The following is an 18,047-nucleotide window of genomic DNA, read 5'->3' on the forward strand; positions in this document are numbered from 1 at the left end:
AGGAAACCACTCAAGATATGATCAAGTGCAAGTACGACCTGCGAGACACCTTGCATTGAGTGGGAGATTGTAATAGGACAAGAGAATTGGTGACGCACACTTGTCTCGGACAAGTGGGAGATTGTTGGAGTATGTGTCCTCAACAATAGTGCGATCACATGATTTAAATATCATAATCAAATCTCATATTAAGAATACGAAAGGGATGATAAATTAAATAGTCAACTGATCAACATTAATTGGTAACGATTGACTTCCTAGAGTTTGACGTTACTGTCGTAGAACGGTGGTGGTCAGTTGATCCCTTAAGGTCACACCTAAAGGATGATGCCCTTATCAGTAAAGTTGATTAATTGTATGACGATACAAGTTAATCAATTCCTTAAAATTGAACAATTCAATTTGTGAGAGAGAATGTTTATATCTTATATAATGGGATTAAATAAGATTTATTTTAGTAATTGAAATACTTTATTACTAAAATTGATTATTGTTTGTGAAACAATTGATATAAGAATGAATGATTAATTATAATTACAAGACGTTATGAATTATAATTATATGACACATTTTATTTATGTGATCAAGAATCACTAGTCAATTTGTATGTAATTTAATTAATTTATAAAATGATATTTATTTGATAAATATGCAATAAATTTATTAATAACATGTAACATACTTCATGTATTGACATATTGTGTGACAAATGACAAATTGACAAAATAAAATGGAGGTCCATTTTACACAAATGACCGAAATATTGGAGGTAGTATGGGTAAGTGGGTGTTTTATTTAATAGTTAAATAAAACACTATGATTACCTATGATGTAGGTAGTCTTACACCTATTTTACTTGTAAAGAACAAAACTAAAAGACAAGACCATGCATTGGCTTGTATATACTCCCTCCCACCGGTTTTATGCATAAGAAAGAAAAGAATTTGTTCTCTCATTTCAGTAGTATTCATTCATTCACATGCAAAAACCTTCCTCTCACACATTCTTAGTTCATCTTTCTCTAAAACTTGAGAAATGATGATCCAAATTGTTCAACAACATTACTAATATTATTAATGTAATATATGAGTATTAGTAATCAATTTTAAGGTAGATTACTAAATAAATATCTAGCAAATATTATTTAGTAGTAATAAGGGTTAAATCTTGGGTGCAATCAAAAGGAGAGCTCTTAATATAGAGTTTTGGAGGATCATCCTAATAGTCATCATAGCTCAAGAATAAGTGAAGGTAGGAGACCTTACTTGTGCCCATAAATCCGAAAATAATAATGTAAGGGACATTATTTTTCTTATTAATCTCTTATTAGTTATGCATGCACTAGATCTAATGAACTAAAAATTAAAATGTTAATTTGTTCACTATTAGAAGAGTCTAATAATAGGTATATGAACCTAACAGATGCATCTAATTCAAAGAAGATGACACCATCCATACCTTCATATGAGCCACTCCCACCTTTTCCCGAGGCTTTGAAAGATACCAAGAAGAAGGAACATGACACTGATATTTACGAAACCTTTCGTAAATGCGAGGTAAATATTCCTTTGCTTGAGTTGCTTAAGAGTGTTCCTAGGTACGCAAAGTTTTTAAAAGAACTTTGTACAATTAAAAGAAATCAAAAGGAACATAGTTTGAAAAAGCCAAAGGTAAAAGCTAGTGAATTTGTGTCGGCTTTGTTTAAGAGTACGACCCCTCCCAAGTATCGTGATCCGGGTGTGTTCACTATACCCTGCACCATAGGTGATACACGGTTTGAAAGAGCCATGTTAGATCTAGGAGCATTGATAAATGTCATTCCCTTCCATATTTATGAGTCTCTTAAACTTGGTCCTTTAAAGAGTACTAAGGTGGTAGTCCAACTTGCTAATAGGTATAGTGTTCACCCTAAGGGAGTAGTAGAGAATGTAATGGTTAAGGTATATTATTTGGTTTTTCTAGCCGATTTCTATATTTTGGATATGGCACATGAGGTCGATAGAGTCCCAATTTTATTGGGTCGACCCTTCTTAAAGACCGCAGGAACCCGAATTGATGTTCCAATTAGTTTCTTGACTATGGAGTTTAATGGGAGGGTGGTTAAATTTGAAATTAATCCACCGAATTTGACTAACTCTGCGGTTTATTCTCTTTGTGCTATTGCTACTAACCATAATTCTATGAGAAGCTGAAAGCCACCACTTCTGAGCAAAACTTGTAAACTTTTGCAGGACTCCCCGCCTAAAGTGAAAAGGGTATCCTTCTATGGGAGAATCTTAAAGATGCTGAGGCTAGTAAAAGAAAGGGTAAGACTTGGTTTGATAAACTAATTCACCGGAAGGGCTCCGGTAAAGGCAACACAAGTCATATATATAAAATCAAGTAGTGCTCACCCCCTTCCATTGGTAAGGTAACTTTCTAGACTCTTACTTAAGTCGGGTGGTTAACCACTCTACTAGATGTCGAGCCAACGACGTTAAACAACAACGCTTCTGGGAGGCAACCCATAGATTTGTGTGTGCAGTTTTTGTAAAAAAAAAAAAAAAAAAAAAAAAAACTATCGGAATTGCCTTGATTTATGGTGATTGGCGACATAATAAGGGAGACATAGAAGGGCAGATGGGTAGGATAGAGGGTATGGTGTGGTGTAACCGCGGTGCGTTGTTGTGGGCACCTTGCTTTTATGGTTGAATGGTTTGTTGATTTGGTGTAGAGAAGATTAGGATTGTGTAGATACCTCATTTCTGGACCTCCCGCCAGCCACCCAGTGATGATTGGGCCGCATGTTTGATACGTGGAACGGTTTTTTAACAATTGGTAAGTTCGTCGACAAGTGATAGCTCAAACACTCGAGTCAACCTCATGGTCGTCATCTACGCACTGATACGGTCGTTTTAACAGTAATTAGAGTTCATTTGGAGCCCGGGTCAAAAAACCGCTTCATTTTCTATAAATCGTTTAAAATGCCTAGTCGGAATGTTCCAGAAACTTCTAGAGTTCTCTGGTTAATTATTCCTATTTAAATTAATACCTTTAAGGAATTATCTTCCGTATATTGTGATTCACGGAATAAGGAAGTGTATCACTACCAAAATTCCATAAAAAACGCGGAAATCTTTCTTGCTGATGAGGAAACCTCCGGGGAAATGACGCAGCAGGTGTTGCGCCTCTTCCGAGAGTCGCAGTGGCTGTTGCGTCTCTTCCCAGCCCTCTTTTCATGCTTTACAGAATATTTCCGAGAATTTTTGCCGTATCCGTGCCACACCTAAACTCCTTCGTGTGTTTAGTATAAATAGAGACCTTCGGCCTCCATATTTGCTACGCGAGTGTCCGCCCTCCTCTTCTCTCTTTGCATTCTAGACCACACTCTTCACTTTTGACCCGTACGTGCTTGATCAATCGACCACGTAAGCTCAGATCATTCTGAGTCCCAGTCACGTTGCATAGACCGACCAATTTGACCAACTCCACCTAATCAATCTAATCAACTTTTATATCCTTTAACAAGGGCACTTTCATATTCGCATATTCGAGTCGAGCAATCACTAAACGATAACTTAGTCAATCTCGTTTCGTCAAACATATAAGTCTGAGGGTGTAAAAACCTATTTTATTTATTGTACTTTTATTTTGTATTATTAATGTAAGATTTATATTAGAAGCACGTTCAAAACCGTCTTTAAAAACCATTCTTTAAACCCGTATTTGCAAAATAGCGGAGATCTGACGTCCAGAAGAAACGCAACAGCAGCTGCGCATCTTCGAAGAGTCGCAGTACATGTTGCGCCTCTTCCTGAGGCTGCCGCTACTTCTGCTCTTCTTCTTCTTCCTCGATCTTCTGCAACTTTATGTTTTTCTTATTTTCTTTCGTTTTATTTTCTTTCATATCAGTATATAATCGTGTTGATTATTTTTTTTCAAATTATAACACATAATTCGACATAAATCCCTTATAATTCAATATTTGTGGGTCTTCGTCGTTCATTCAAACCCGGATTTTAGAGGTTCGATTCGTTCATATCGATTCTTTGGAATTCGCCTTTTGTATATAATTTTCTTTATTTAATTTCAATTCATTTATTCAAATTCATTTAGAGTTCAAAGCTTGTTCCATTATTAAATCCAACACGAGTTCGTTGTAATCATGTAAATCGTGTATATTCTCACCTTTAATCAATTTTATGACAATATTAGTATGCATGTAATTTGCTAAATCACTTCAACTTGAGTCCAATATCACTAATCAATCTTAAATTAACCAATGAAAATTAACAACCCACGGATCTGACTTCACAGACAGAGCCCAACTGGAGAACAGACGCTAGAAGTGCCGCGCCTCTTCCAGAGGACGCAGCAGATGTTGCGCCTGTTCTGGGTTGGCTTCTATCTCTGAACTCTTTCTCGCTTTTACGTAGTTCCTAATTACATATTTAATCAACTATTAATTGTATTACCACTGCTAATCCGACGTATTTTCATACCTTTTATTTTTATTTTATTTTTCTTTTATTTTCTCCTCCAAAATACCGTTTTGAGCGTGCTTTTGACGTAGATCAAATAATCATTGTAATCATTTGTAATTATTATTATTTTATTAATTATGTATGATTTATTTACTTGATCCTTCACATGTAATTAATCTAACTTCCAACTTCGACCTAATTGTTTGCTAAATTTCGTGTTAACCGACTTAGTTTAATTTACATGCTAGGATTAATCTGTGTTTGTTGCATTGCATGCATTACATCGACAACATATCAAATATGAACGATTTCCCTTATCATTAGTAGAGGCCGCTATCGAGGCGGGCGGGATTAGCTGTTCGATTAAAGAGCTTCCTAATACGTACCCTCACCCCTTAGTTCAGATCTCTGTGAACATCCGTGTTCATTGGCATCCACGAAAGTCATTATAGACATAGAATGCTAAGGGTAATGAGTTCTTAGTGTTCATGTCATTACTTTGTGTCTTGACATGGCACGAGGTATTCCAACGGTTCTAATTTCCTATAAAAATTGGTGATGACTCCACAAATGCAGGCTCTTTCAAAAGCCAGCCTTCCGCGCGCACCGCGGGTGGCCCATGTCCACAGTTTGGCGACTCCGCTGGTGATGAAACACTTACGTGTTACCCAGGGTGAAACTTGAACGAGGTTAGGGAATAGTTTATATGAGACAGTTGTCGATCTTCATTACTCGACCTTCTTAGGTCGTTTTATTCGGCCTTCCTAGGCTTAACCTAACCCATTCGACCAATCTTCCCATCTGGATGGTCCAAATTCTTATCTGGGCCTAAGGATAGATAGCGATTGATGTCAACCATACCACGATGCTTACTCATGTTTGTATCAAGGGCTTTCACTACTCGAGGAAATGGACTAGGAACCGACCTTATTCATGTTTGGCACGGGCCTCTTCACAGACCAGGGTTTGATTTCTTGGTATGGCAACCAACCTTTTAAGCCAAAACCCTTTAAATGCACTCAGTATACCGTTATAATGCCTGTATATATGTTTGTATCATATACGTGATCATTATTTTGTAAACAAAACCATGATGAAATTTTGTAAAATAAAATCCTTTTCAAAATGTAAATATTTTCAAAGATGGCCTAAAATAGCGCAAAATAAGCCGAAAATCTGCCCAAATGTCAAGTCAAAATTCGGGCCTCAAAGCCCATTTCAAACCTCACTTTGAGTCAGCACTCCTTCAACTACATTACAGTTGTCTAGGACAAACATTTCAAAATTTATCATTTTCAAACCTCACTTGACACAGTGGTACACGCCCACTTCATGAGTCGAGTCTTTTTTTAGTAAGTATGCTAAAGTGGTCGATCGTGTTTAGATTCGCCGTCGATCTCTTATCCCCAGTTCCAAAATGGCGGGAACTAGTCACGAAAGCGTTAATGGTCAACCCGGAAATGGTAATGATCAAATTCTAGCTGCACTCGTTCGTCTCCAAACACGCTAGGACCAAGCTAATGCTCGCCTCAACATTATCAAAGGCCGTATCGTCGCTGTAGAAGCTAGACTTCTTCCTGTAGGGGATGCCATTCCTGATATGGTCATACATGATAACCTTCCACCCTTTGTTGGACAACCAGAAGTCAACCTTCCACTAGGTCCTACTGAAGTTGAAAAGCAACTCCAATATTTGGAGGAGCAACTAATGTACCTCAAGGGGGATGACATTTACAGGGAAAACAATCGCAAGTATGAGGCAGTAAATGCTCAACTGTCAACCAACTTCAACATGACTGACATTCCAAAATTTAAAGGGCATGAAAACCCGTTGAACTATATTCGTGTCTTCAAAGATTACATGTCTATGAAAGACATCAAGCCAGAGATGTTCCTAAGGATCTTTCCTTCATCTCTCGATACTATCACTAAACAATGGTTCTACTCCTTGGAACACAAGAAAATTGCTACTTGGGATGGTGCTGTAATTGAGTTTACCAAACAGTACGCAGAATGCTGAGATTCAAGTCAATATGCGCACTCTAGAGGTTCTTACCCAAAATGAGAAAGAAGGATTCACCGACTTCCTAAGTAAGTGGAGAAAGAGTAGTACACAACTTGTCGAACGCCCAGATGAGGCTACTCTTATTGAAAAGTTTGTGGACAATTTAAATCCAATCTATGCGAACCACCTAAGATACCAAAACATAAAGTCTTTCAAAGACTTAACTGTAATAGGCACAAGAATTGAAGACGACATCTGTAAAGGACTCTTGTCCAAAACGGTAGGTCGCGGATATCAAGGCACGACGAGCCGTTCTTATGGCTCTACTAGCAAGACCGACGAGGTCAACCTTGTCGAATCATCTACCAAGAAGAATAACTCACAAAGGAAGTTCACCAATGTTGGTGACTCATACTCCAACGCTCTGAAAAGACTGATGAAACAGGGTAAGCTCTAACCCATGGGACCTACACCTGACCCAGAGAAGAAATCTAAGTTCTGGGATGAGAATGCCTACTGCGAGTACCATAGAGGCAAAGGGAATGATACAGAGAAATATTTCAAATTAAAACATGCCATTCAGGATATGATTGAGGACGGGCGCCTGCCTATACCTCCTGCAAGTAAGCCTAACAATACTTAGAATCCTCTTGGAATTCTGATGATCACAGATGAGGAACCCACCTTGGATTGCTCACATCTTATCTCCCTAATCGAGGAGGAGATCAACGGGGTTTGGGAGGATGACAATGAAGATGTTTACCTCACAGAACACCCTCTAGTCCAGGCTAGTGAAGACCAAGATGTGGACCACCTTACTCGCTCAGGACGTCCATATCAAAATGTTACTCAATCAAACGGTCCAATTACTACCAATACCAGTATCATCACACCAAATGATGGCGAAGATACCTCTCCTGACCATTTATTGAAGCAACTTCAAAAGACAAAGGCTGACCTTTCAGTCTGGCAACTAGTTGCAAGTTCATTTCCTCATCGCCAAGCTTTACTGCAAGCATTGCCCAAATTGAATGTGGCATCTAACTCTACACCTGTCGACGTCGTCAACCTAGTCTTCCAAGACCCAGTCTAACTAAGTAACCCAGTTACTTTCTCAGATGAAGATTTGCCTCCCTTTGGCGTCACCCATAACCTTGCTCTATACATCACAATCACATGCTTGAAGAAGAATGTTCCAATGACTCTGGTGGATGATGGCTCTGCGGTCAATGTCATACCACTAAAAACGGCATACAAATTAGGCATGAAAGAATCAGACTGCACTCCTACTAACCAAGGCGTTCGTGCATACGATGGAACACGACGTAAAGAAGTGAGGCTAGTTAATCTTACTGTGGCCACGGGGCCAATTGACCGAAAGGTTAATTTTCAGATAGTGGACATAGAGGCATCCTTCAACATACTTTTGGGTAGGCCCTGGATTCATGCTTTCAAAGCAGTGACATCCACCTTACACTAGAGAATCAAGATCCCTCTAGATGGCAAGGTAGTAACAATCACTTCGTCACCTATCAAGGCCGTAATAGAGAAAATATTAAACAACCAAGTGATTGCAGACCCAGTGTATGAGCTTGGAGGATTTCAAATCATAAACCTTATAGAGAGCGAGCTGGCTCCCTTATATTTCAATCCATACTCCAACTTAGTGGTCAACCACATACTCAAAACCTGAGGAATACTTCCCAGAAATGCCACTGAATCCCATCAGGAAGAATACCTTCGCACCTTTTAAGGAAGAAGAATCCCAAAGGATACCGCTAGGCTTAGGGTACAAACCCAAGAATGCCGAAACCCTTGAAATGCTTACTCAAGTTCGGAATCACAAAAATAAGGGAGTCCAAAGCTAACCCTATCTCCCCACACTAAATGGTTATTTCGTCAGAGAAGGGGACTGTGAAAATTTTTACGCATTTCCCGAACCTTGGAAATATAAAGGCATTCAACTAGCTGGAATCGAGGTCTTCCATGATTGCTACTTCATTCCTCCAGCAACGGTTCCTACCGTCAAAACTCGTCAGACACCTTGTCTCGATGAACAGGCTGTTAGCCTCCTGTTTGGAGAAGATCAATTCGTCAGCGCAGCACAGGATTAGATCATTACCATGATACTTCAAGACGACCATTTCAACCCTACAACACTGATCACCGACACCAACTCAAATCAGCAGAAAAGATGGAGAAAAACGATCAAGTGGACCAACAATCAAGTAAGGCTCTTCAAAATCACTACTGGAGAAGGAGAGATGTTCAAAGAAGAACCCAACGACGATGAATTCGAGTCAGAGTCAGAATCAGAGTCGGAGTCGGAACCTAAGTCTAGAGAAGTCGCTAGAGAGTCTCCTCCTGTCGTCACTCCCCACCCCTCTGTCCCTTTACCGCCACTGACTACCGCGCAGATGAGTTCTTTGTTTTAGCTATTTTCAAATTTTAATATGAATAAATCTGATTCTGCATACTCGTTGTGTTTTTCTGAATGCAACTCTATTTACGATGATAATGAGGATGATCCTGACCCAAACTCAATCGAATTACCTCCTTATATAAGCAAAGAAATACTAGAAGAGGGGAAGGGGCACCAGTTATAGAAGACACTGAACCTATTAACGTAGGAACAAAATTAGAACCCCAAGAACTTAGGATAGAGACGACCCTAGACCCAACTGAAAGGACCAATTTCATCGACCTCCTACACGAGTTCAAAGACATCTTCGCTTGGTCTTACAAGGACATGCCAGAAATCGACAGAGATATTGCAGAGCATCGAATTCCAATCAAACCAGGTTTCAAACCTGTAAAACAGAAGCTTCGTCGGATGAGGACAGACTGGGCTCTTAAGATTAAAGAAGAAGTCGATAAACAATTTAAATCCGGATTCATCAAAGATTCCGAGTATTCTGACTGGGTGGCTAACATAGTCCCCGTACCCAAAAAAGATGGGCGAATCAGGGGTGTTGATTTTAGAGACTTGGACAAGGCGAGTCCTAAGGACGATTTCCCTCTACTACACATCGACATATTGGTAGACAATACAGCTGATTACGCGTTGTTATCCTTCATGGAAGGATATGTAGGATATAACCAAATAAAAATGGCCATAGAAGATATGCACAAAATAGCCTTCGTCACGCAATGGGATACATACTGTTATACTGTTATGCCATTTGGGCTAATCAATGCAGGGGCTACATACCAACGCACTGCGACTACGTTACTACATGACATGATGCATAAAGAAATAGAGGTGTACGTGGATGATATGATTGTCAAATCCAAAGAAGGAAAGGGCACATCGATAACCTTCGTAAATTCTTCCTCAGATTACGCAAGTACAACATGAGACTCAATCCTCAAAAATGTGCGTTCGGAGTAATGTCAGGCAAGCTTCTAGGATACGTCGTCAGCCAGAGGGGAATAGAAATTGATCCATCCAAGATCAAGGCCTTAATCGAAATGCCACAACCTCAAACAGAAAAGGAGGTTAGAGGATTTTTGGGCAAAGTACAATACATAAGTAGATTCATATCGAATCTCACTATGATCTGCGAACCTTTCTTCAAAAAGCTCAAGAAAACGGACCATACCATATGGGATGAAGACTGTCAAAAGGCATTTGACAAGATAAAGGAGATACTGGCTAAGCCACCCGTGCTAATGCCTCCCCAACGAGATCAACCTCTTGGTTTATATCTCACCGTCACTGAAATAGCCATGGGGGCTATGCTTGCGCAGACTATTGGAAAGGAAGAAAGAGCTATCTACTATCTTAGTAAGAAGTTCTTAGAATACGAATGTAAGTACACACCTCTCGAAAAGACATGCCTCGCTCTTGTGTGGGCAACAAATAAACTACGCCATTACATGCTTAACTACTCTGTCAAGGTATATTCTAAAATGGATCCCGTCAAATACCTCTTCGAGAAACCCATTCTCAACGGACGCTTAGCAAGATGGACCTTAATTCTCTCAGAGTTCGATCTCAAATACGTACCTTTGAAAGTCATAAAGGGTTGTGCCGTGGCTGAATATTCGCAGAAAATATGATTAACGACACGCAAGTAATAGACACATGGTCGTTTCCAGATGAGGATATTCTACAAACCAGTAAGGATTCTTGGGATTTTTACTTTGATGGGGCATCCAATTTGAGAGGATTCGGAATAGGAGTGTTGCTCATTTCTCTTGAAGGCGAGCATACACCACTTTCAGTCAAGCTCGACTTTGAGGTGACAAATAATATAGCAGAATATGAAGCTTGGCTCATTGGTCTACAAGTAGCAGTGAGCTTAGGGATCAAGCATCTTCGAGTTCACGATGATTCATCTCTTATCATCAACCACATTACTGGATCCTGGAAAATCCGAAGTGAAAGTCTAGCACCCTATCCGGGTAAGATAGATTAAGTCACTCAATTCTTTGATCAGGTTACTTACCTACACCTACCTCGCGAAGAAAATCAGCTTGCGGACGCTCTTGCAAAACTCATATCCCTGATTAATATGCCAGGCGACATGGTTGAAATGCCCATGTTACTTAATTTGCTACCTTTCCATATCCGTTCTGGATTGTCTTGATTCTCATCACCCTATCCATTGAGTTAACCCGAGATTTCTGGGTTTAGAGTTGTGGGTGAGCCCAAAGGAGTGTTTTCTCACCCTAACCTTTAGGCATATGTTTCCGACAAGATGAGTGATTTTGTACATAGTCATCAAGTTTGGTAATTTGGGGACACTAGGATGGTAGTTGGCCCATGTAATGCTTTGAGTATGGTGAATTGATCATGAGAGACAACTAGGACGGTAGTGGAGTGCAATCAAAATTGGATACTTAGCGGTTGTGTGGACTCATAGATAGTGAACGCAATTTGAGAGCATGTGAGAGTGACCTTCGGAGCACGACTCAACTATTTTGACTAGCATATGGCTGAGTTTGGATTGTAGAATGATGCAGGAATAATTGAGGAACTAGGGGTAAGGGAGAGCGATGACATGAGCTGATAAAAGTTGTGGAGAACGTAAAATGTGACTTGAGGAATGGTGTAAACTTGGGATAAATGGTGTTAAGATTTAGGAATCTGGAATACGAAAGAGAGGAAGATAGAGAGAGGAAGAGAGAGAGAGAGAGAGAGAGAGAGAGAGAGAGAGAGAGAGAGAGAGAGAGAGAGAGAGAGAGAGAGAGAGAGAGAGAGAGAGAGAGAGAGAGAGAGAGAGAGAGAGTACTAGAGCGAGAGATGAGTTGGAGATTTTGCAAGTGGTACCCCGACATTCAATGAAGAATTTGTTTTATGTTTCAAGTGAACCCGTGTGAGGAGGTATAATCGTAGATGAATTGAGTTCTAGTAATTGGGATTTATGCATTGAGGATTTGGTATCACCAAATTTGGTTATGTGGTCATGAGAGTAAGAGTGGAGCATTTAATGAATAAGGATTCAGTCTTATGGTTGATGAGTTTGATCATTTGTGGTACAGAATGTGACCGTTAACCTAAGTACATAGGCGTGATATGTGAAAGTGGTTGTGTCAGACTCCGACCCTGAGAATGGTACTATAGATGTAGGTTGTAAAGTTGCCTCCTAAACGTCATGAGAAACGCCCACGGTAGGCATTGTGATTTTGTTGTAGTGCTTAAGTGAGTGATGATGTTGTTACTATTCCTTGAGATCGATGAGTGGTTAAGTGCAAAGCGTTGTGTTTACCGATGTGACTAGAGTGTCGCACTACGGTGCAGTTATTGGTGATGAAATGGTAGGTTTGTGTTGGTAGTATGCCTTGGATGCTTTATCTAAGTTGGGTGGTGGTGATGGCCGTAAGACCAAGAGTTGTTTTGAATATGGTCATCTGATGGTGCACTAGTCACCCTTGAAATTGATTTACATTCGTATGTTAGAAGAAGTGACCTTGGAAGTGATTTTGGACTGAACCTCAATTATGTTGTGTGACACTCGACCGAGTGTCGCCTACTCGGCCGAGTGGCCCATTTCACTCGTCCGAGTGGTTTGTCTTGACCTCTGTTTTGTCTATACTCGACCGAGAATCGAGTGGTTGACTTATATCTAGATGTGCGTGTTGACCCTACATGGCTGATATTTTGTGAATTGCTTATGTTGACCATGTTGTGTGGCATTTCGGTAATTTGATGAAAGTTGTTAATACGATATGAGTTGATTGATGACAAAATGATGTAATAATCTTGTGTGATGCATGTTAATTGATGTGGTTACAAATTGTGTGTGTGTGACATAGTGATTATTTGCGTACTTGTGTATTGTGGTCTTCCATATGAGCGGAAATGTTGATGATGGATGGGAATGGATATGGTATGTGTGATCATATGATGGAGTTGACGCGGTAGATGCGTGGCATAGTATCCGGAAAATCGGAATGTTGAGCATAGTTGAGTCACATGACAAACGATGTTGCATTATTTGGTTGTTTCATAGAGTCCGCATGTTTATGATTGTTTTTCATACAGGTGCATGTATGAGATTAGACGTGATATTTATGTGTGTACTAATAATCGAGTTATACCCCGAGATAGATGTGTAGACTTAGAACCAATTGAGTCGGGAGTTGTTATGGGATTATAGTTTCGAACTGTGGGCTAAACCGTGTACCTTGATATTTGGGAGGCTGGTAGAGTAGGGTTATATCAATGGCATTAGGACCATATCTGATTTATTATGAATTTATAATAAGTAGGAGAGAGTGTTGAACTTGGAACATGGTTATTTGGGGAATTTAGTAATGAGTGTATGAGACCGTATTTTGAGGTTGATAGTTGAACTTCGAGACCAAATTCTCTTTTAGGGGGAGTGAATGTAACAATTCGGAAGTTTAGGAAAAAGGAAGTACGGAATGTGAGGAAATAGTGAGAGTTGTGAGGAAGTAGTGGGAGTTGAACACCGAACTTTGGGAAGAGAGTACACATGAGATTTGAGGGAATATTCGGAAAGGGAAGAGTGAGGTGAAACTTCGGGGACGAAGTTTATTTTAAGGGGGGAAGAAATAATAATAATAATAATAATAATAATAATAATAATAATAATAATAATAATAATAATAATAATAATAATAATAATAATAATAATAATAATAATAATAATAATAATAATAATAATAATAATAATAATAATAATAATAATAATAATAATAATAATAAAATAATAATAATAATAATAACAACAATAATAATAATAACAATAACAATAATAATAATAATAATAATAATAATAATAATAATAATAATAATAATAATAATAATAATAATAATAATAATAATAATAATAATAATAATAATAATAATAATAATAATGATAATGATAATGATAATGATAATAACAATAACAACAACAACAACAACAACAATAATAATAATAATAATAATAATAATAATAATAATAATAATAATAATAATAATAATAATAATAATAATAATAATAATAATAATAATAAGATACATGTATATACATATATACTATACTCATCCTATACTACTCCAACTCTATATATAGCCCATTATCCCTTATCCACCCACCATATCATTTCAATTGCATTTCCACCACACAAATAAATAGAGAGAAAAAGAGAGAAAAGAGAGAGATTGGAAGATATGGAGATTTTGTTCCTCCGCCTCGAGTTCGTAAGGTAAAACCGTCTTAAACTAGTCTTTATATTATTTAATTAATACCGTTGACCCGCCTGGACCCTGACTCATCTTTTACTCGTCTTTGACCACCATGTAACTGCCGTTGACCACCCATTTAGTGCTTTGACCGAGTGTTTTTAAGAGTTGTAGCTGTAAATGTGCTACCGTCTTAAGACGGGTTTTTGACCACCAAAACGTGGCTGACCTGGGCTGACCTTGGGGTGGTTGGGTCGTGAGTTGAGTGGGGAGTGTAATGGTGGTCTTGGTTAGTGGGTAGGGCGGCTACGACAATGGATAAAAATAGGTTCCTCGATCGAGTAACTACTGGGCTCGATCGAGGCACCCCTGTTTCTGACGATAATATTTCCAAACCGTCTCCTAATGCCAAAGAAGCCGAGCCAATTAAAATTCAACTACCGTTTCCTCAAAGATTGCAGAAATCCAAACTTGAGCAATAGTTTGGAAGGTTTATGGAGGTAGTAAAGAATCTTCAAGTGACAGTGCCATTTACTGAATTGGTAACTCAAGTGCCGGCGTATGCTAAATTTTTAAGAGAAATCTTATCAAAGAAGCGGTCTTTTGATGAAGTGGAGACAGTAACATTTATTCAGGAGTGCGCGGCCGCATTACAAGCTAACTCACCACCAAAGCTTAAGGATCCAGGGAGTTTTTCTATTCCTTGTCATATTGGTAGTATAGCTATTGATAAAGCCCTTTGTGATTTAGTTGCTAGTGTTAGTGTCATGCCGTATTCAATTTGCAAAAAGTTAAATATGGGTCAACTCCGTATTACTAATATGACCCTACAAATGGCCGACAGATCTTTAAAGAAACCTATGGGTGTCTTAGAGGATGTGCCCGTTAGAGTAGGGAAGTATTTCATTCCAGTTAACTTAATTGTTATGGATATGGCTGGGGACTCTCAAGTACCCATCATTCTTGGTAGACCATTCCTTCACACTGCAGGAGCGCTCATAGATGTTAGGGATGGTAGTCTGACACTAAGAGTTGGGGCTGACACTATTAGATTTATTCTTGATAATGCTTTAAAACGTCCTCCTGATTTAAAAGCTTCTTGTCATATGATTAATGCTCTTGATCCTACTTTTGATGATTGCATTGCTTTATGTTTTGACCGAAATCCACATGACGCCCCTACTGCTGCGTCATATCCATGGAGCAAGGAAGTGGATGAGATAGAGAAGCTTATTTATGGAGAAGGTCCTCCTCCTGAGATGGTTTACAGCTGTGATGAGAATGTTGATATAAAAGCTGAGTTGGAGGCTTTGGAAGCTGAAATTTTCAGAGAGGAGCCAGTTAGAGTTTTTGATGAAGCTTCTATAACAGACGAAGTGCCTTATCTCCTTCCTCAAGAGCATGACCTGAAGAACAATGACCATTGCTCTTATTTTACATTAGATTTTGAGTTTGATGAGCCAGGACATTTTACATTATTTTTATTCTTTGCTTGGACTTTTTATCGGTGCTACTTATGTTTGTGTGTAGCACATGAGCTACTTTTTGATTTACTATTACGAGCTTTAACTTGTATTGATTATGATTCGTGTGCGCATTTGTTTTAAATGCAGATTTCTTGCTCGACAGTAGGTTCCTCGATCGAGTGTCATGGGGCTCGATCGAGTCACCTAGTCTTTTGGGTCAATAACGTAGCCAGACGATGATAGGATTTGCGCGGTTGATTATTTTCCCCTATTTTTGCAGCTGGTTTGGGGGAATTTCTTTGCTCTTACCCGGTATTCTCTTCCCTTGTACCTTCTTTAATTGTATTATCTATTTCTTTTCCATTCCTTTTGTTAGTTGTGTCCTTTAGGTTGCTGGATTTGTGCGTGATTGCTATGCTGTAAGCGTCACAATGAGGACACTGTGACATTTAGGTTTGGGGGAGGAGTCTTTATTTATGTTGTGTGCTTTACTTATTGTTGTGTGCATTTATATAAAAAATCCATAAAAATTAAAAATTTTATAAAATACAAAAACATGTCTTTTCCTTTATTTTGAGTAGAGTCTTGGTGAATTTAATAATAATGATGTTAAATTGCATTGTTTTTGCATTTGAATCCCATATAGTTGTTCATGTACATTGTTTTGACTCGTTAGCCATGAAAACAAAGCTCATAATTCAAGTCTTAACCATATTGACATGCCTTATATTGATTAGATTTGACACAATTACGTTGGTAAACTACTTAAATTCTGAGGTCTATAGAGCTTCCTAGGCCAGGATCATCAATAAACTGGTCTCATTGTCAATTAGGCTTGAGTGTGGTTTCTCCTTGCGGAATGTGTAATATCAAACTGCATAAGTGTGACATTGATTTCTTGATACTTCTATTGCTTTCATTTGACTAAATACATGTGGATAGGCGTTCTTACTGTTCAAATAAGCCTTACAATTGGCCTTTTGTTAGCCCGTTTGAACCCTTGTAGCCAATCTTAAATTACATCCTATTAGCTACAATCCAAGAATTTGCCTACCTTTTCGGGACAGTCGCAGTTGCTTGTTTATCTAATTATTTTGCTATTATGGTTGGGTTGGGACTTATTGTTGTCCTGCGGGTATATCAAAATACTTTTAGCGATTATGTTGTATCCTTGTGTTGGAAAAGAAAAATATGAAGCGAAAAAAAAAAGAAAAAAAAAAGAAAAAAAAGAGAGAGAAAAATCGAAAAATAGAAAAAGAGAAAAGAAAAGAAAAGAGATTGCTTCATTTGGTTTTGTCAAGGATCAAAAGGATGGTTGTTAGTGAAGGAAATGTAGATCTATATACATACTAACATACTCATATATGTTAAAACTAATTTGTCATAAAATTAATAAAGGTCTTATGCATGCAAACAAATTAACAAAGTAAAGAAGAAATCACCCTTACATAGTAATTTCGGTTCTTATGGGCACAAAAGAAATCTCCTTTTTCTTTTGTTCTTGAGCTTTCCTTTAATGGAAGAAACAAGATCCAAGTGTAGGATCTCTCCTTAGGAATAATACCCAAAGCTTACCCTTAATTTAATTAATATTACATGAACTAGTATAATATTAATCTTGTGAAAAATGACCCAAAATAATTTGGAATTTTTGGTCTCTCTAAAACCGGTTAGAGAAGAGGATTTTTGGAGGATTTTTCTCTTTCTAAAACTTAATAATTTTTAGAAGTTGGAATGAATGAATATCATCACACTATTGCATGTATTGTCTCTCCAAAAAATAAAAGACAAAACCCTTTGCCTTTTCTTTTGTCAAACCGTGTAAGAGGAAAGAAGAGGGGAATAAAAAGACCCAATGCATGCCCTTGTTTGCCTTCACAATGCAAACTAGGGTTGCATGGCTACTAAAGCATATAATTATTATGTCTTCCACTTATAATATAAACACAATATTTAGCTTAATTCCCCTCCATTTTCGGCACATTGGATAATATGGTATCCATTTTATTTTTGTCCAATTTTGTCTTATGTCACATGTCATATGTCACACAAATTTGTTATGTATTTTTAACGTATTAAAAATCAACGTATTAGTAAAAATACGTCATATACAAAATCGACTTAGTAATTCATAATTACTTGTACCAAAAATTTTACTGTTTATAAATCGTATTTATAATAATTCATTCAAATTTAATTGTTTCCTTAAACAATAATTTCATCCGAGTAATGATACAATTCAATTACTTAGACCGTATCTCATTTAATCACATTTCAATTTGATACGTAAATTTTACTTCCAAAATCGTCCGTCAATTTTCAAGTAATTTAATTAACTCGTAACATTATACGATTAATTAAATGATCAATTAAGAGTGTTGCCCTATAGGTATGACCTAGGGGGTCAACTGATCACCACCGTCGCACGACAGTAATGTCAAACTCTAGTCAGCCAATCATTACCGATATATGTT

At 38.0% G+C, this 18,047-nt stretch overlaps 1 protein-coding gene across 1 annotated transcript; it reads left to right on the forward strand.

Moving 5' to 3' along the window:
* The first annotated feature begins 1,409 nt into the window (after positions 1-1,409).
* On the forward strand, positions 1,410-2,192 carry LOC141614365 (uncharacterized). The gene has a single exon (XM_074433115.1). The coding sequence runs from the start codon at positions 1,410-1,412 to the stop codon at positions 2,190-2,192; it is 783 nt and encodes a 260-aa protein (XP_074289216.1).
* Positions 2,193-18,047: the final 15,855 nt, after the last annotated feature.

This window comes from Silene latifolia, chromosome 11, assembly GCF_048544455.1.
Source record: "Silene latifolia isolate original U9 population chromosome 11, ASM4854445v1, whole genome shotgun sequence".
Taxonomy (NCBI): domain Eukaryota; kingdom Viridiplantae; phylum Streptophyta; class Magnoliopsida; order Caryophyllales; family Caryophyllaceae; genus Silene; species Silene latifolia.

Excerpts from the sequence above, each read along its gene's own strand:
- LOC141614365 (XM_074433115.1), top strand. The coding sequence starts at position 1,410 with ATGAACCTAACAGATGCATCTAATTCAAAGAAGATGACACCATCCATA.